At 36.9% G+C, this 21317-nt stretch overlaps 1 protein-coding gene across 1 annotated transcript in view; it reads right to left on the bottom strand.

The window, feature by feature from the left end:
- ctnnd2a (catenin (cadherin-associated protein), delta 2a) overlaps nt 1-21317 on the bottom strand; it is a 219605-nt gene that overhangs the window by 29788 nt on the left and 168500 nt on the right. Inside the window, 4 exon segments of the mRNA XM_032551622.1 lie at nt 5658-5808; nt 7152-7325; nt 10913-11095; nt 13878-13995. Coding sequence (XP_032407513.1) covers nt 5658-5808; nt 7152-7325; nt 10913-11095; nt 13878-13995 — 626 coding nt within the window.

Genomic DNA, 21317 nt, shown 5'->3' with positions numbered 1-21317 from the left:
CAAAGGTTGTAGTGTGTGAAAGATGATCCTCCTCTACCCCTGATGAGCTCTCATGCAGACTACCATTCCCCCATGGTGATCATGCCAAACTCACCGGCACTAACGGCTTATGACACACTCTTGCAGCAGTTTTCGAAGACGGGGGGGGGGAGAAGATTCAGTTTCTGTTTTTCAGAATGAGGTGATGTTTGAGGAGATTTGTCATGCGGGATTGTATTGTAATTAGGTGCAACTTTGATCTTACAAAAACAAATCAACTAAATCTGTGAAATCGCACCGACAAAACATTGGAGGACGGAGAATATTTGGACTTGTCTTTCCTAAAAGCTTGGTCTCTGCTTCTTTCTTATCCATCTTAATCGGCTGAGAGTTTGCAAAAAACAAAAAAAAAAAGCTGAAGCCATACTGGTCGACCTCTCTTTTCTTGTCCTGTTTTGTTTTTATCTCCACACTTTAGAAACTTCATGTTTGTTCATGTATCACTCAGTAAAGAAAGACACTAGCAGTTGTTTTCTATCCCATTGGTGGTAATTTGTTTTTAGCAAAGTAGTTTTTTGGGGGGTTTTTTTTACATGTAAACTAGCAGCAGCTTACTGAAAATTAGTAAACTTATTTATTCCATTCAAAAGACTGCATAATATTAAATTGAAGTCTTAAAGTCAAGCCGACATTGTGGAGCTCTAGATAGCTACTTGTACTCTTCATGGAGTTGTGCTGATGTAGTGACTCTTCTCTTACTATCGTCTCTTTCTTCATGCTGCTTGTGCAGGTCAGAAAAGATTATGCCAGGATTCACCTGCAGTTCGTCTTTCTTGAGCTTTACAGAGGGATCGTCTCCTTTGATCCTTTTCTGCTAAAGGTATATTTGTGCCTCAGAGGATTCCATATGAGATTACGTAAGAGGTTACATAAGATATATAGAGGAAAGAGTATGTAAAGAAGAAAAAGCATAAGAACGACCTTTTGACAATCTGCCTGACAACAGAATGTAAGAAAACATAGTCATTAGTGTATTTTCCACTATATTATCCCAAACTAGAGCACAAATAAAATCTGAGTTTTTTAAGTCAGATGAAAGTGCTAGAAGCATTAAGCAAAAATAAAACCACATTGTTTAAAATTTGGCAATGTTTACAATTTAAAACCGATCACAAAACTGACCTAGTCTTGGTCAGAAATTGGACGCAAAAAAATTGTTATTCACGTATACAGTTCAGCACAGACTGTGCATGCTTTGAAAGTTTAGGTTTGTCATAGCAAATAAAAACTCATATTTTTATGCATTATCTATTAGAACTATGTTTATTATTTGTGCCGTAGTGTTTACAGTTGAGTTAGTCAGACTGTGTGATTAAGAAGCTCTGACACATTGATTGCACTTTGGTGGCTCCCGAGCCTCCTGTTTGCACAAAGACCCAGAATGATGCTGCACATGTTAACACAAGGAGTCATACCGAAAGGCTACAGCTACCTCACTGATCTCTAAAAATGAAAATCAGAGCGGCTCCATGTAAGATTCTGTGGTTAAACACGAGCGACTACAGTCTTCCAACAGAAGGAAGGCAGCTTGCTTCTAATGAACACCCGTTATCTTCTCCTAAACTATTATTTACATTAAATTAATTCCATAAAAAAGATACATGATCTTACTTAACTACAACCACAGACTTTGGTGTATTTTATTGGGATTTTTATGAGGTAGACGATCATAAAATAAATCATAACTCTGAAACGGAAGAAGAATGAGACAAGGTTTTCAGATTTTCTTTTTTCTTTTTTTTTTTTATACAAATGACAATCTGGGAAATGCAGTGTGCTACATTTAGTTCCTCTTACTCAATACCTTGCAGTACTGCTTTTCTGTGCAATTACAGTTCCAAGTATTTTATCTCTACCAGCTTTTCACATCTTGAGACTAAATTGTTTGCCAAGGTTTCTTTGCAAAATAACCTAATCACAGTCAGATTGAACCGTTAACATTTAAGAGTGTCAATCTTTAAGTCTTAGCAAAATTTCAGTTAAATTCAACTCTGTATTCTAAGCTACAGATATATTTATTGAATTAGGATATTACTGGAATGTTCATTTATTTCAGTAACTTAAAGCAAAACATTAAATAGATCAAATAGCCTTTATTTCTGTTAATTATGAGGATTTTATGATCATCCATTTCCACATAATGGGTGTGTCCTTGCAGGAAGAATTAAATCATGTTTTTGTGGTCTCTTCAACAACGCTTTTTTTTTTTTGGCCACTCTTCCATAAAGGTCAATTTTGCGGAGAGGCTGATTGATTGGGTTTAATAATTGCGACTCATTCATAGTTACCATGCACATCTCAGATTCGTCTTTGCTTCTCATAGGTGTGGTTCAATGCAAACATAAAAATTATAATTTAAGTTTTTATGTTTGTAGAACCTTTTCAGAAGCACATCATTCCCCTTAAACGTCACAAGCATGTTACTCTGTTATGCTCTTTAATATAAAATCACAATAAAATATATTAAACATTGTTGTTGTAATGTGGCAAAAATTAGAAATTTTTAAGATCACCTTTGCACATTACTATGCTCAACATGCTACTTATTAATCTGTATGCGTAATTATAAGATGATCTGCACATTTTCTGAAGTATTTTCCTGTCCAGTTTTAATGACTCCAAGATGGAGAAACACACTCAAATCAGAAACATGTGGAAAATGGCACATCTCAACTATAAATGAGTCATTTTGCAGTTTAATCGAAAGTCCTAAAAAAATGGGGAATTATTTCTTTATGAATTTGTACAATATTTATTTAATTGACTCCTCCTCTCACTTCATCTAAATGTCAGTCCATTAAAATGTTTACCTCATTCTGCTTTTGCTCAGGAAAGCTAATGGCTGTTAAAAATTACAATTCTAATTTTTTACATGCAATATTTATAAACAAAGCACATTTTAGTGGTCTTAGTCAAAACACTGCTTTAATTAGTGAAAAGGTCAATAATAAAAAAAAAGCTGATTTAAAAAAAACCCCAACAATAATAAAACTAATTTACCTTCATTTACTTTGCCCCGGCAAGACAAATGAAAACAGCTAATCCTAATTATTAACATTAGCTTTAGAACTAAAAATACCGAGTATTTTTAACAGTACCTAGTTGTGAAGGAGAACTCTGAATTTGAATACTTCAACCTGATAGAAGTTTAAAGCTATGGAAACTTCCTGGTTAGATAACCTAGTAAAAAAAACAAGCTAACCATACATACAGTATACAGAGATTTAATCCACATCTGGAAGACTGCAAAGGCCGTTGTTAGGCACGTTGAGCTGTCATGGAGGCAGACAACATAATAACGAACAAGACAAGATGACCTTTCAGAAGTGACTCCAAATTTTCTTTTCCACAACACCGTGATCAAAAACATCATCCACATCACCATCCTACAAGGAAAACAGACAGGCTTAAATTACCTCAGGATTTTTCACTTATTGGACTGAACCTTTAGGGATTTTGCTCAGGCCTGTAGATCATCACCCCCAAAATATTTCAAAATGACACCTGGATATTTATATAATTGCAAATATTGTACAAGCCATAAGTACACAGGCAAACCTATAGCTACTTGTGCATTCAGGTGATAATCAATTGAGTAAACGTTTTAGCAGTCCCCCAACTACTGTATGTTCGTTCCGTTGCATGCAGAATAAAATAGATCGCAACAATGTCTGTAGTCATACTTGGTCAGTTTTTTGCAGGGTCAAACTATTCAACTTTTGTTACTCCAAATCATTCTACTTGCAGTAGTGTGTCCAAGTTTTGTTAAGCAGATATGCATTCACAATTTATATATATATATATATATATATATATATATTGTTTGTTTATTTTAATCTGCCTTGCTAATTTGTCTGCAGATAGATTGGAGAAAACAAACAAAATCACAAAAGGGAGATCACTCACAGCCAGTAAAGCGCCTGCGCGAGAGCTCTAATTATCCTTTAATCTGCTGCTGTGCGTCAGCCAGAGCGTAGTAGGGGGGCGTGTTGAGCCTTGGCGGCGGTATTCCTTGTTGTTCCGCAACAAGGAACAACAACAACTTGCTGCAAAACCAAGATATGTTTCAAAAGCCTCCAGCGTGAAACAGTGGGTGCCAGAGTTGCTATAGAAACCGTAGAGCCCACCAATAAGCCAAGATTGTCAGAGATATTAGAGATAGAGAGAAAAACGTCCATGCACACGCACATACATAAAATTGTTCATGTGTGTGTAAGGTGTCTGTTTGGAGAGATAAAGATGTTTTTGGTTTTCAGTCGACATGATTGACCTGTTATTCCTGCACTAGCCCGGCAGCAGCAAAGAGAGGACAGCCACAAAGAAAAAAGATGTATCTAATACATGAAAACACTTGAAGACACAAAAGAAATGCACACACACTCGGTGTATATGAGTCAGGTTAGCTAATGATCTCTAGATGTGTTGATTCTACCAGACTGACTGGGGCTCACTCATTACCCAGTGTACTTTTCAAAGACTAATGTAAGCCTTTGATCTGCTACCACTCTCGCCCACTCTCTTCAGCGTTTCCTTCTCAATTACACATTATTCATGTTATTTTCTGAACCCACAGCTGGCACAGTACAATCTTTATTAATCTCAGTCTCTCAGAGACCAACATGTAATAGTCTCAGTTAAACTGATGGGTAGATAAAAATCATTATACTGGATGGAAAAATATGGAAATGATAACTTTACAAAATCACAAAACTAAAAGGCAAAACCAAAACATATTCGTAGGCCATACAAATTTGATATTAATCTTAATGACATCCTCTAACCTCTGACCACATTCAGTCTGCAAAAAGGCAATTGTAGTTTCATACATGCATTCTTCAAACATACACACACAAACAAATGTGCAACTATCTTTCTGACCTAAAAGTAGAAACTTATATAAAAATCATCTGGTGACCCTAATTAGCCAAAAATCCAACCTTTTTTCTGATCAATGAACACACCCTAATAAGCATTACCAGTTCCTACTGGCCACAAACTTTGGTGTGGATGGTGTCATTGAGGAAAGAAGACTCAAATGTAACTTTTTTAGACTCAGCAAGTTGTTTAATAAAATGAAGTCACAGAAAGTGCAGAAACAGAAGCTACTTTAAGGGAAAATTGTTCAGACCCGCTCTATGTTAGGACATTCCCAAAACAGTGCTGGGAATCTCATGATTGAAGTACGAATCTGCATTCTCTATGTAGAATATATGCAAAGAGACAAATGTTTTTGTAATTGTTGTGTAAACACAAAATGCTAAACCCAGCCAAAATATCAGTCTATGTTCAAAACCCCCCATCAACTCTGTTTTACTCTCTCACATGGTGGTGTGATGTCACCTCTGCTCCAAATGCAATAACTGCTCGACAGGGAAGCTAGAAAAATATTTTGAGTTTTAATCTTAAATCTTCTTGCATTTTAACGCATAAATCAGGAATATCATAAAACTGGTATCAGTGAGTCAAAGCTTTACAAAAAGCAGAGATCAGCCACCAAATTCGAACTCAACTTCTACTAAATCCCTTACTAAAAAGAGAATAGAAATGTCAGTAATCTATGCAATAATGAGAGGTAATGGAATAATCCTTGTTGGAGTAATCCAGTTATCATAACTCACCTATAAGCTCCTTGTTCCGGATGTCCAGGGCCATATTTCGGAGAGCTGTGGCGACAGCACATACTACTTTGTCGTTGTCTATCCTCAGTAGTTCCACCAGAATGGGAAGGCCTTTCTCCTTACGGACAGCGGCCCGAATGTACACTGACCACTTCCGGGAAAAAGAAGACAAGATGATGGTTAAAGACTTCTACCAACAATCTAAGTAAGAATTTTTTAGATTAAATAATGCTGATCTGTAATGTAAAATACAGATTTGTTTAGCTTCTCCTGACTGTTGCAATAAAATAAACTCACAGTATTCTTCATCTTTATAGCAGAAATAGGAAATCAGTCCCCACCCCCCAACTTCCCAATGAGGAATTTGAGGAACTGATTCATCATAAGATATCGACATTCGTATGTCTTGGCTTAGACCTAAATGTGCAGAGCTAAGAGAGTGTGCCAACATTGTCAGCAAATCTGTTCTCAAAACACAGAGACAGATCTTTTTTAATGAAAAAGTATACACACACGAGGACCACCTGCTCCTGCAATTTTCCTTTCTTCTGCTGATTTTTCAAGAGCCCTCCTATTCAGACTCTTATGCTCTCTTTGTCCACTCTGCTGTCGGTGGAAATACTTCTCAAATCAAAATCAGTTCCAAACACCTCACATCTGATGAAGAATACTCTCAGTTACAACCCTTCCTGCTTTTCCCTTTTGTGTTAATTTTATTTCGTTCAGTAACCATATTTTAATGCATTCTCTTCCTTATAGGACAACCAGGCTGCTTATAAACGGCCTTACGAGCAGTTACATAAATATCCAAGGCCACCCTACAGTGGTACACTTATACTCTGTCTTTAACCCTCATATCTCTTCCTGGAGGCACAAGTTGCCCTGACAGTACCATGGCCACTTGAGTCATCCATTATAGTCATGTAGTCTCCCTCAGTTCTCTCCTTGTGGAGTCTTTCTCCAGTCCCTAATGCATTAGGTTTTGGAGATTTTAAATAGCAAGCAACAATAACAAACGTGTGCATTGCCTTGGAATAATATTACAAGGTTCATAACGCAAAATCCCCAAGATTAAGATCTAATAAAACAGCCGGGTGCTACCGTCAGCGAATGCAATATTGTTTTGACAGACTTTGTCATAAGTGGAAGTTCTTTATGCTCTGTGGGAGTAAAAGGAAACACTGTTTCATTCAAGAACAAATTCCCACCCCTGTCTAAGTGTGCTTGTTTACTTGACCCCTTATTGAACAATAGAACTTTTGAAATCCAAAAAAAGTCATTTATCTTGCTCAGCATGACCATTCTCATTCTAATTTTCATCACACCACTCACCGATAATCCCTTCTACACACGTGGCATTTTAAAGCAATGGAAAATAGGGTTGAAGAGGAGATTAAGCTAATGAAAATTATTTTAATAAATCAAATGGGAAGTAGATATTGATTTCGAATACAAAAAAATATATCTGAACTCGTATTTTGGGTCTGTGGATACCTTCCAGCTGCCTGCAGCAAGGTTCTGTAGGGCTCCAGCGGCGCCTTCGAGCGTGTCGGGATTTGAGCATTCAGAAAGCAGAGTGAGGTATGGCTTGACAATGGTGGGGTGCCACAACATCTGAACCCCTTTGGGAGGCTCGGCTGTGTCGGGAAAGGGACTCACACCATCCCACTGTCAAAGATTAGAGCAGATGATACAAAGTTGTAATTTAAGTTCATATTTAGCAAGAATTGGTGCTCGCTGCTCATACTGGTCAGCTTGATGCTGTGTGAAAGCATCCAAAGGCTGTCACAATACATGATGTTATAAGTAAGCAGAAAACAGGAAGCTAAGCATGTTTCTTAATCCATACAACAGAAGCCTTCAGTCAGAGGCCTCTTTAGTTTTGTTGCAAGACTGACTGCTCCCATAACTTAAAAGATTTTGCTGTGTTTGTACATTTTGAGTGACACCGACAGAGAGTTCTGTAATTTGGGGCTGTTTTTGAAATACAGTTTTATTTTATGGTAACCATGTTATTGTTAAGATGTAAATAAAGTGTCCTCTTGTTGCCTATAGTGATTACAGAGAAATGAGGATCAGCAATCAATATTTGCAGGTCAGAGCTTCACAGAAATCAGTGATCAAAAAATAGCTGGAAAAATCTCTGACTGGTGCATCAGTCATCATCAGACATTTTCAAAGCAGCTCCAGCTTTTATGTAAATGACATGTGTGTGTGTAGTGAAATTTTAATTGCAACAAACAAGCAACAGTGATGGTTGCCGTTTGTTTTGCATGTTTCACATGGAAAACATTTCATTTTCAACATACATGTTACACATTGATGTTTTCAGCAGCTTCTGTCTGCTGTTTCTATGTTTAACATAATTACTGTGTGCTTAGCGTGCTGATATGAAATGCATTGGCCATGCTATTGTTTAATAACATTCTTCAATAACAACAATGTTGTATTATGGAAGAAGGTTGTCATTAGACATAACATTCTTTAATAATACAAAATTGCCACTGTATTGCTGTTATTTTTGAACAAATAACAGCTCTTAGTCACTGTATTGAGAAATAGTGATAGTTCTGTGTTGGGAAGGAATAAATTTGCCCTGCTTTTGTTGCTGGAAAGGTGAAGAGGTTTTTGATTTAAGAAAAAAACAAAAGCAAAACAGGAGAATGTCATCAGTCATCTTTAGCAACTTGAAAGACATTGTTCCTTACAGTCACCTAAAAGGCATTTGTAACTGTCTCTGGTACAGAGGCAGCCTGCACATAGTGCTGCAACACTGATGTATTAGGATATAGGAAAACAAAAGCTGATAGCAAATATAGTAAAGAACTAACACTCAGAACTGTTTCTTATTGGCTGTAATTGCACTGCTGGAAATGGAGGTACTCTTTTATACAAACAGGCTAGTTTTACTATGTCTAAATCTTGGGATTTTTTCAGTTCCAGGAAGACTTTTCTTTTTTAAGTTTGTAAATATATAGTTTTCCTGGAGTTGAACAAATGCCAGAAAAAAACACACACAAAAAAAACATTACCAAACATTTATTGTGATACTCCAAACAGCTAGATCTCTTGAAAACATTACTCCGACCCATTGTAATTCTGTTTCTTTTTGCCTTTGTTTTCTTTCCACACCTCTCTCAGATAAGGAAAAACCTCACTGCCTCCACTTTATACATATTTCTTTATTATGTTGTCCCTTTTTCTCTGTCTGTCTTTCTCAAGACTTTTCATCTCTATGTCCTTGCTTCCTTGTTTTTATTCTAACCCTTACCCCTCACACTGCTTTGTTTTTCATCTTTCTGTCAACAGTTTCGGCTTTGCTCTACTGATTCCCCTTCTCTTTGTCTCCAGGTAAAATGGGCAAGCGTGTGACTTCAGAGAGTTTCTATCAAGTGCGCAAGACGGGGAATGCATTTTTTTTTATCTATACATAGATTCTCTGATCATGAAAAATCAAAGACGTGTGAAAGTCTAATGTGTGCAGAAAATGTTAAGTAATTCACATTGTTCTGTGTCCTAGATGGTATAGTATACAAGAATGTTTTTGATGGAGGCAATGTGGGCAGTTGCCCTTGGAATCATCAAACTGGGGTGCGGGATGAGTGGTAATAAAAAAAAACCCCTCCAAAAACCAAAGTGCCTTTGTACCTCTTATTTGTGCCCTGAATGATTTTTGTTTTGCACTTTGTGCATTTGCAGACAGTCAGGGGTTGGTGCCCTGCTGTGTTGAGTAGGTGCACCCTGTTTCCTGCTGACAGACAGAGCAGGTCACATGATTAAGCTGCACAGCAATTTCCCCTGCCAGACATCTGATAGGTTTTCACGGGGTATGGCTGAGCTGTCAATCAAACTGAACCCAGGTGGAGTGGAGCAGAAGTAAACCGGTGATGTCCTCAATGCCTTTATCTAGTCAGAGCCTCAGTGCTATGTTAAGGGAAGTTCATCCGTCCATTGTCTATACCCATTTAACTTTGCAGGGTAACAGGGGGGATGCGGCCGATCTCCAGCAGTCTCCTGGACAGGTTGCCAGTCCATCGCAAGGCAACATGTGAACAAACAAACAAACAAAAAAAAACAACCACGCACTCATAGCAATTTAGAGAGACGAATCAGATGAAACAGTCATGTTTTGGGTTTTGGAGAGAATCCCTACATGCACAGGGTGTAAAGTGTAACTAACTGCGGAAAACTGTTTTTAATCATTTAATAAGCCAAGTCTTTCAAACTCAGCTTGAAGGGTACACAGTGATCCGGCCTTTTCATTCCTTTTTCTGTGTTATTTACTTCATGTTCCTGTTAAAAGAAGGACAGTCAATCACAGCATCTTTCTGTTCCATCATATAAAGCTGCTCTTACTTTATTCAGCCACATGTCAATTTGAGAAAAATTGAAGAAAGAGGTAAGAAGCTATTAAGAATAACTGAATGTATGAGGGAACAACGTATGTAAGACATATCTATTTATTTTTCTATGTATCAACATTACATGCTGTGAATTCAATCACTATGTCAGGGACTTTGTCTTCTTCCACTTCTTCTATGATTACAAGAGTTAAACAGCTGGTAGGAAAATAATCTATTTCTGGAATAATCTTAGTATAGATCCTTAAAAGCAAACTCATTTAAAAATCTTTGTCCTACAGGGAAGCAGAGTATCAAAGCTTTTTTCCTCAAAAATCTTCCTGAGATGGATCAAAGTATTTTATTTCGCTCCTCATTCTGAAACCCAGATGGTGAGGTAAAAGGCCCCGCAAAATTATTTTGTCCCTGAGGAAAACGTTCTTGCAGTCTAATTGCAGCTAAATTACAAAATCAATGTGGTGGTAGCCCATGTACTGCTGTGTTCCACAGGGAAACCTGGGATTGTATTTGAAGACCACTGTGTTGCCCGAATATCTGAGGAAAACAAAACAAGAACCAAAGTGGAACTGAAACAGAATAGTTGGTTTTAAACTAAACCTGTAGCATATAAACATGCTTAAATTTAAAAAATCCCCAAAAAGGTGACAGCAACAGTTTTGAGGAGAAGAAAATATTTTTTTGATATATAAACCCAACGATCACATTATGAAAGAAAAGGAGCAAAATGTCAAAACTGCTTTAAAGCCAGTCGCCAGATCCATCTGCTTGCGTAAAACACAGAGCCATGACGAACTTCAGTGAGTCACCCAAAGATGTGTTTCTTTACATTGAAATAACAAAAACGCGTTTTATGTTCCTTTTGAACCCAAATCACTTTGTTATTTCTGCCCTTACCTGCTCAGCTCCCTTCTTTTTCTTCTTCTTCTTCCCCCAGCAACCGGAGCTCTCCCCTTCACATCCATTTGCATCACAAAGCAGCCCATCCAGCTCTTCGAGACCACCTTGCTGGCCGTGGGATGTCTCAGCAGCCAGTCTGTATGACAGATTCCTCAGAATACAAACACAGTTCTCTACAGTCTAGAGATAAAGCAAACGCAGGAGGAAGAGAAATGGTGTGGGGAGAAGGAAGATGAGACGAAGAAAAGATAAATGGTTAAAGTCCAAAAGTTGAAATGAAAGATCTGTTTGAAAACAAAAAGGAAGTTCAAAAAACAAAGCATCACTTGAAAGGAAGAAAGAAAAAAAAAATCCACTCATATATAATATAAATCCTCAGGCAACACCCATGAGAAAGACAGATGGGAAACCAAACAACGTCCATAATCTCTCAGGTAATATGTTTCTGCATTTTGTTAGATCTGACTTTGAAATAAGATTAGGAAAACTCAAGTAAATGAGGAAAAATGACAAACCCAATATATTATCACACAGCTCATTTAACACTCGTTGCAGAGGCAAACCCTAAAGTCACCGAGCCTGTGAGGAAGTGTGTCCCTGTACACGGACAAACCATGTCTTACAACATTTGTTGTTTATTCTTAAAAGTGTGCTTCCGAGACTTTGTGTAGCCACGCGCGTTTGTTTATCGCTGAGAAAGGGGAGTCATCAAATCAGCGGAGTGGAAATTATCAAAGACGAATAATCAATCTTCTCTCAGTCTGACCGTTGGTTTACACAAAGACGACTAAGGAGTGTAATTGAACAGCCTCAAGAGATGCAACAAAGAAAAACAATGTCTCACTCCAGTGAGCTGCAGTCATGTCTGAAATTCTATTCACAGTCTATTACAGAATGATGTTGGAGAAGTTATGTTTAATTTACAATTTACTGTGACATTTCATATTTCGATCTGTTGTTTCACATTTATTCTGAACTCCTTTATTATAGCATACAAGGTTTATAGAGTGCAAAGACACGTGCAGAAGGTTCTATGTTACTCGAAGTGTTCAGACAGCAGCACAGGAAGCTGTGAGACCAGGGTCACGTGTGGACCAGCATCCCAACCATGTGTAACATTCATCAGATTCTCAGGAAAATAAGTTTGCTACTTGTTTACATGTTGGTCTTTTTTATTGCATGTCCTTGTTTATGAATCTACACTCCCATGAGTCACAAAACCGTACACAAAATACATGTGTACACAAACAATAACAAAAGCAATAATACGATGGACAGACAATGTTGTACTCAGCATCTAGAACCTTCAATTTTAATTACTCCTGCGATTATATACAAAAACGAGAGAATACAGTCTGGTCATATGAATCCAAATATATTAACGATGAATGGGCCAAACTTGAGAAACGTATATTACTAGTTTCTGAATTCATCTTGAAATCATCATTATCAAAACTGAAGTTAATGATAAATATCTTGATCATCAAAATTCAGAGTAAGTAGTTGGAAAAAGCACTGAAGGAAACGATTAATACATTGTTGGGATATTGTTAGGACACTTCGTCTTACTTTGTACAAATATACTAGTGTAAAACAGCTTTTATTTTTATGCCACATGTTTAAAGAAAAAAATCAGTCTAATTTCTTTTCTGGCAGTTTATAGTTGTCAATTCAATACCTTTTATCAATCCTGATGTACAATTTTATTAAAATGCCTGAAAATATTTGCATAGTGTGCCATTAAGGAGCCCTGAATGTTTGCTCTGATTTATTGATCTATCCATCCATCCATTTTTTAACACCCTTGTCCCTAGTGGGGTTGGAGGGGTGCTGGTGCCTATCTCCAGCTAACGTTCCGGCCAAGAGGCGGGGTCACCCTGGACAGGTCGCCAGTCTGTCGCAGGGCAACACATAGACAGGACCTAAGGAGAAACCAATTTACCCAACAGTCATGTTTTTGGACTGTGGCAGGAAGCCGGAGTGCCAGAAGAAAACCCACGCATGCACAGGGAGAACATGCAAACTCCATGCAGAAAGACCCCGGGTCGGGAATAGAACCCAGGACCTTCTTGCTGCAAGGCAACAGTGCTACCAACTGTGCCACTGTGTATTGATCTAGCTCCCGTTAAAAACTCAACTAAAGGCTATAAAGAACATAGCATTTCATGTAAATAAAATATGTTTAATTTGAAATTACTACAATTTGAATTTATATGAATTTTCTGCAATTGAGGAAATTGAGAATTTTAATCATTGTGATGTTTTTTCCTAGTAAGAAATTTACAGAACACACCGAACTCTACAACAGTAGCAAAATGTATGATCCAGAATAAGACTAAAAATGAGAAAATGGAACTAGAGGGAAAACAGAGGTTTTCCATGTTTGTTGTAGGCAAAAACCATTAGATGACTGATCTGCCAATCAGTCTTTGTTACTGAGGCAACGACAGCCCTCTGGCGACTGCAGTCAAACAGTGGTGAGGGAAGGATGGTTAAACAGTGATTAGGGAAGGCCATTTAGAAAAGGCTGGAAGACAGGGAGACCTTGAAAAGTCAGCCATCCAAAGCACTATTTATGTAATATTGACTGGCCTCTATACACTTATACATACTGCACGCCAACATGAATGTGGTCTGACAGAGAAAAATGCAGAATGAACATAAATTCACTGCTAGCTTAATAGGCTACAGCAAATGCTCTAATACTTTAGATATAAAAGCTGTAACTTGGCTTAGTGAACTATAAACTCCTTTAAAACGAACAAAAAAAATGTCATCCTAGTGGTAATTGGCAATGTGGGGAGATTCAGCTGTACTTTCATATAGCGTTTCACGCTGAAGATTTTACAAATGTTTCTGGTATGACAAAGTAGTGTAAAGACTAAATGATTAATGTTTCAGAATGAAATACAGAGTTTGTGCATAAAAAAGCAAAAGTTTTCAGAGTAAAACTAATAAATACCTTGCTGTCGATCTCACTGCTCCCCAAGGAGATCTGAATAACGTAGAGCAGAGCATCTGTAAGGCCGTCACACTCTCTCATTCTCCGTCGTGCTTCCTCACCTGCTGAGCTTACATTTCTGAAACACGCCAAAAACAAGCCATGTAAAAACAAATAGATGAAACCATAAGATTAATAAAATTTTAAATATGATCACAGATCCTTCCTGCCAGCAGCTGTTAGACTCTGCAACCATCACTGCTCCCAGTAAACTCAAGAATTTACAATTTAGTCTTTGGATCCGAGTATGCTATTTTTGATAACTGCAGAGTATTTTATGTTATAATCTTTCCCATATTATTCTTAATTAAAAATATATATATATTTTAATACATTTACCATTGTGTGAACCTACATGTTTTGAATCCTGTCACTTGCTGCTGTTTCACCTGAATGTCCCCACTGTGGGACAAAAAAAGTATATTTCTATTCTGTTATTAAAACTTGTTAAAAGACAGAAAAACAAACATCTCAGACTATCCATAGAGGCCTATATCTACGTTTAAAACACTTGAAGAGAACAAAAAGAGGGAAAAAGTCACTTAATTCAAAAAGACACACACCATATAATGTTAAGAGTAACTTGATAGTTTTAGCGTATCCTATTATTGGTGGAAGCTTTGCTTTTATGATCTACAGGGAAAAAAAGAGATACACAGATAAACTGGTAACGGCACAATTTGTTTTACTTTTTGATGGTCAGTGAACACATCATGCCGCACTGAAACACATTGGTATAAAAAAATTATTTCTAAAGCAGGATAATTTAAAGGTAGCTATTTTAAGGTGTCTAAAATTGAAGTCAGATGAAGCACAAAATTGCCAGATGTTATTTAAAATGAAATTGTATTTTCTAAGGAAATGTATCTGCAGGCCATTAATGGTGCCACAGCAAAGATCCAGGCTTAGGCAGATAACAAGAAGGCAGAATATACTGCAGTAAGGTTGTTCTGTTTGTCCTGCTGAGCTTATCAGGCATGAATGATTTAAAAAGGATGGCAGCCTTCAGGATTTAGGGTAAGGATCTATATTTTCTAGGGAATGCATACAATTGCTGCTGTTTAATGTTGCAAATTCTAACCATGCTATTTTCCAACATTAGAAGTTAGAGAGTTACAATGTAAACTCCTTAACCATTAATTGTTTTTCTTTAAGTGACATTGCTTTACGTCAACTCTGGTGTTACACAAATAGCATGACATTCCCTACTAAATAGCCTGCTTTTGTACAGCACTTTATCAAGCCAGAGGACTCCAAAGCACCTTATACTGCAATCAGTCATTCACCCACACATTGTAGCACAACTGCTCTGGGAAGACTAACAGAAGCCACCACTAGTAGGCAAAGGAAGTGGGGTTCGAACTGTCAACCCATTGACTACACAACAAATTCCTACCTGAAATAATATTTTTAATGTAATTCATATAATTTGTTATAATTGTTGAAGATAATTCTGATTGGTCCTATAATTGGCAGGTCAATACTTTCCACAAAAAAAAAAAAAAAATTAAACGGCAACAAAAATCTCTGGAAATAATGGATAGAATTTTTTAGTTTTAGACACGTGAAACTAACATTCATTACAATTAATATTTTTGTTGTCTTACAAAACCCAGCGCTTCATAAACCATGTTATACATGACTAAAAAAGTATTACATATAACTGATGCACTTTCAGGTCAAACTTCTCACATCGCAAATATTGTTCTGACAATAACAAAGCAAAGCTGACAATAACAAAGAGGAACACATATTTGATTTTATCTAAGGTGAAAACACCCATTGGCACAGGGCAAGAAAAAAAAAAGTCAAGTTCCTTTCACACAACTTGAGCAAAACATGTACTAGAATCGTCTAATAATGCCAGTTTGCAAATCATGCCTTTGGCACCCGTTGAGGAGATCAAAATGTAAGTGACTGTCTTGAAAGACTACTTTAGAGATAAATGACTCCAAGCAATGTGAAAACCTAAATGCCACAGCCACTCAATATACCTCCTCTTCATGTTTTTATGTAGCAGAATCAATTATTGTCAACTCTGCAGCACAGCAAAATCAAAGAGCGCAATTCAGTCTTGTAAAATTAAGATAAATGATAAGGTGCCAAGTAATCGCATTTCTACTTTAAGGGTCACAAATCACATCTTCAGATGTACATGTTGGTTAATTATACAGTAAATCAGGGTAATGCAGAGCAGCTGAATGTGGATTTATACTAACTAGTCAGCTATTTCTTAGGTTGAAGACCTGGATGTAGATAAAAGACTTCATAGATATTTTAGAGCTTAGCTTCAAATGAAAGAAAACAGTAATTAATTTCCTTTTACGCTGCAGACCACTGCTAAAGCAACATGCAAGCAACGGAAGGGAATAAACAGAGGAATCATTAACATTTAGTCAGAGGAGTTCAAATATTCTCTTAAGATAAAATTTAACAGAACAGATGAGACAATGTGATGTGAACAAAGAGGCAAATCTGTCATGCTGGCACAATAAAGATCACAGCTGTTTTTGCCAGTCTATGAAATTAGGCTATTCAGAAACTGTGCCGATTAAAAAACACAGAGAAGAGAGAAAGAACTCAATTAAAACGTCACGTTCGTTGGCTTCCCACTTCCAAGAGAAGGTCAAATTACTTCCCCTCGCTTTGAATGCTAATGGACAACGAAGTATACTATGAAATGGTGCTTAGCAGTAACAAGTGTCTGTCGAGTCGATATTAAACAACAGTGCAAACACTTCACCTTAATAAATGTTTAAGCAACAAAGACAGGAGGTGGGTAGAAGAGCAAGAAAATGGAAGTACTGTTTGAATGTGCACTTTTGTCATGCTGGCTTCTGCAGAGATGTACATATTAGGTTACATATCTGTTGAATTAGAATAGATGCACAGAAATGCACTGGTGATGACACATAGATAGTCAACTCAGAAAGTCGTCCAAAATGGAATAGGTAGGGCTCGGTGTGAAGAAGTTAAAATAAATAGGGGTATTTCAAAAAGAACTGATGCAATTATAAGAAACACTTGAGATAAGTTTTAATGCTATTGTGTTCTGAACAAAGCAGCACGAATTTTCAGATCTATGACCAGCATATCAAATGGAAAAATTGTACTTGTTTCACAAAATGTTGACAAATTGCCTCATTACAACACATTTTTTGGCAAAAACCTTAAATTTTGAAAGACATTTGGCCAAAGGACATGGCACTTACTGAAGGTAGAGCATTATGCCTAGCCACCACAGTGCCTGGGAGTGCCTAGAGCCAGCTAACACCAGAGGAAGGCTTGTTGATCATGAATCAAAACTCACATGATTGCAATCTGAGAGCACATCATTCATCCATATATAACAAATCCAAATACGCCTCATCCAACAAAAAGCTGGGAGCACAGGAAACCCTGCAGTTGTTTGTTTGGGGTCCAAATAAATCAGGGCTGTTAAGGTGAAACGGTTGGACTGATACCATAGCAGACAACATTAAAGCTAAATGAAACAGGGAAAAAAAGGCGTGCAATGTCATACAAATACATATACGCAGTTCAGATTTCTTCTCATATTTATGATTTGTATTTTGTCAAATTCTTCATTTAAAATAAAGAAGCACTGGAAGATCTTGCATGGCTAATAAATGAAACATTTTAAAAGTCAGACACTTTAAGCTATGGAGCAACAAAATGTATTATTTACTTTGATTTGACCTGTCAGTGGGTTAACTTTATTTATAAAGCACAAACAAGTATAGTGCTGCACAGCATGACAAAATAACCGAAGGGAGTTGGTAAAAACACACACACACGCAGGAGACAAGATTAAAGTAATTCATCATTTAAAAAATAATATTGTAAAAAAATAGAAATAGTCAAGATATTATGAGCAGCTCTTATATTAATTGGTAATTTATTCCACCGTTTTCCTGCTGCAACAGAGAAGGCATGATCACCTCTACTTTTTTTGATTGGACATCTAAGAGCAACTGGTTGTTAGACCTAATTGTTCTTATGGGTATACAGTACTTTAGAAGATTATTTAAACATGATGCAACAGAGCAATTGTGACCCTAAAAACCAGTAGGTATTTTCTTAAATACCTACTGGTATTACAATTAAGAAACCAGTGGAGTAAAGTTACAATTGCAGTTGTTCCTATTTTCAAGTTCCTGTTAAGTGGTGAGCAGTAGTATTTTGCACAAGCTGCAAGTGGCATCAATCTTTCAATATCCGAAGGAAAAAGATGAGGCTTCACTCTAGCAAGAAGTTGTTGCTGGACAAAGCTCCTCTTGACAACTGAACTGATTTGCTTTGTGATTTTAAATAAGCTGTCAACGAATATGCCAAGATTTCTCACACAAGAGATATTGTATGACAGAGAGATATTGGAAAGATCTCATCCCCCTAGTACCAAAACCACAATTTTATTATTTTTTAGGTGAAGGAAGCTTGAGTTCTTCCATGCCTTTATATTAGCAAGACAGACCAATGATGACGTAACGAGTTGCTTGATTTTTTATGAATGGTCAGACAGACCTAAATGTAATCAGCAAAGCAGCGGAAAGAGATATTATACTCCATCAAAATGGATTCTAGACTTGAATCAACAATTATAATAAGGTCAATAATATTCCTTAAGACAGTGGTTTCAGTGCAGGGATACTTTTTAAAGCCAGACAGAAACTGTTGTTTTTTTGTTAGAAATGCAATCCGTTTCAAAAAATGCTACTGCTTCCACATACAGTAGTTGCACAGTTTCTTCTCATTGAAAATGAAGAAAACTGATGATTGTAGTTCAAATATTACCTAAAAATCATATATGGTAGGAACAAAATGTTTTTTTCATAGTTGAGTAAGCACATTGTCCATGTTCAACCAACATCTAAGACAAAAACAATACTGCAACAAAAACACAGTGCAGGAAGCAAAAACCTCTTCTTGGTAAAACAGTTTGCATCACATGACTTCACCAACAAAGCAAAAAGCTCTACTAATAAGACCAGGAAAAGGGTAAACCAATTTTTAGGCAGACTATTATTGTTATTTTTTTACCATATGGATATAAATATATTTGGATGGCTGATTTCAGTCCCTTGGCCTGTGATGATCACAACAGAGTGCATCTTCCTTTTCTTTATACATCCTCTCTAAAAGGTTATAATGCATTTTGTAACCAATTAGACTGGAAACTAAAATGCTGAATCATAACAAAACAGCTTTAGAATACCAGTAATCAGTCCCAAAAGAACTAGCATTTATTATAAAACAAAAATATAAATGACTGAAACATATTGACAAGACTGAAGCAAAACAAATATATTTAAATATAATCTTAAATACGATAGCACTGAAATAGGTCTGGGATTTTGCATAAAAAACATTGTCATTCTTTTGGAAATTATTGCAACATTCCTGCTAAGCATTCAAATAAAGTTCCAAATTTTAGATCACATACTTTTCAAATTGAAAAACAGTATGGCTACTTATTTTACAAACAAAGGTGTCAGACTGAACACAACCGCTCAGCAGTTGATTAGATCCAGCTGCTTACTTCGACTGAATGCATTTTTGCTGTGTGACTTATTAGCAGTGATTACAATCAGCAGAATAAGGTAATAAGAAATTTATTAAACAGGAGGGATTAGTATGCTGCTCTGGTGGTCTAAACAGCTACCCTCTTCAAAACTGGCAATGAATTTATGAAATTAATTTCTCAAATTTCAAGATAAGGGTGACTTTGTTTTACTCTGATGAATTTTGCTATGGGCGACTAGATTAAAAAAATTAAAAAATCCAAGTGCACGTATGAGTGTCAGAAAATATTTGATGAGTAACTATTTGTGGCTTGCTTTAACCTTCTTATAGAGTTATTATTTTCAGCGCTTGTAGGGCATAGCTTAATTAGTTTAGATAAGCTGGTGTGGACAAGAGACAACTACAATATGAACAATGAGTCAGAGCATAGCAAGTCAATTGTTACCCAAAAACTGTCTGTCTTTTCCCCATTACTTGACAGAGTATAGCACGCTAACAGACATGCATTTTTGGTTTAATCTTTCTGTGAGAAGTGAGGTTGGCAGCAAAAGCAAGACAGAGTCTGTGTCCCAAACTTTGTGACATAACACGTGTGGGATTACCAACTATGTCTAAAATACAAACACCACAACCCCACTTCTCATTGGTGCAGCTTGGAACTACTCAAACAGACTATGGTCACAGTTAACCACCCTCCAAGGACTTCTGACAAATGATCTTCAAGTGTGGAAAACATTTATTTTTCAGAATATAACACTGAGGAAAGAAAGAATTCTGATTTTGCAAAAACTGGATTGCCATCAGTTACGTATGTTTTTCTATTACACATTTTAAATCAAACACATATTTTCTTTTCATGGATGCATTGACAAATAATGTACAAGAAAATCAATCAAATTTACTCGTAGCAATTTAGCAAAATGAAACTAAAGACAATGAAATTACGAGTGAATCTGAGACAGCTGGCGAAGCAGACAATGTCAGTCTGGGAATAAATGACGGCTGTCTCAAACAACTGGTGTGTGGTGGTGCTGTTCAAGTCTCTGACGGCGTGTATGTCTCTATGTGAATGAGAGCACAATGGCAACAGAAGGCTATCACCGGATGACATGCAAATGCATGAAATATATGAATATGAAGGAAAGCAATACGGAAACGCAGCTGTTTCTGACCATGCGTCCTGATCGTTCTTCAATAAGAAAAAACACAACTGGCTTAAATGTGATTTTTTGAAAGGAACCAACCATTGCTGGGTGTATAATATGTACAGAAAAAAATAAAAATAAATAACATACAGTGTGTGTAATTCATAAAGAGCAGACTGGGAATCGTCTCTTGCTTGGCAAAAAAAAAAAAGAAAATCAGCAATCTGTGGGGACTTAAAGGGCTTTTTTACTGAAAAATATGGAAACCACACAGAATAATGCTTTCTTTTATACCATGTTCAAAAACCTACAATCAGTATCTGGCTGAGGACGAACTAAGAGATGACAATTCCGGTGCTAGTAGTGTAAGTGGTCGGTAAAGCTTTTTAGTTTAATACAAGGAAAAGGGTTGCAAGAGAAATGGTGAGCAAAAGAGCTCTATGACTTTTTAGTTGACTACATTTGCATATAGAAGTCATTGTGAATAAGTCACCCCCCCTGAGGAGTGACTCGGTTTAATGAGCAGTATTACCACAACAGCATGAACACACTTCTGAAGGTGTGTAGAAAGTGAGCACACACAGGCGCAAACCAATAATAGAAACAGTTGACTCACTGTGACTTCCTTCCAGGTGTGCTTTCTGTAGTTAGTGTTTCTAACACTTGAATTTTGCATGCGTGTTTTGACGTGTGTGTGGGTGTGTGGGGGTGGGCGTGCGTGTGTGTGCCACTT

Source organism: Xiphophorus hellerii, chromosome 21, assembly GCF_003331165.1.
Source record: "Xiphophorus hellerii strain 12219 chromosome 21, Xiphophorus_hellerii-4.1, whole genome shotgun sequence".
Taxonomy (NCBI): Eukaryota; Metazoa; Chordata; class Actinopteri; order Cyprinodontiformes; family Poeciliidae; genus Xiphophorus; species Xiphophorus hellerii.
The sequence above is the reverse complement of the archived record's forward strand: the minus strand, read 5'-3'. Positions and strand labels throughout refer to the sequence as shown.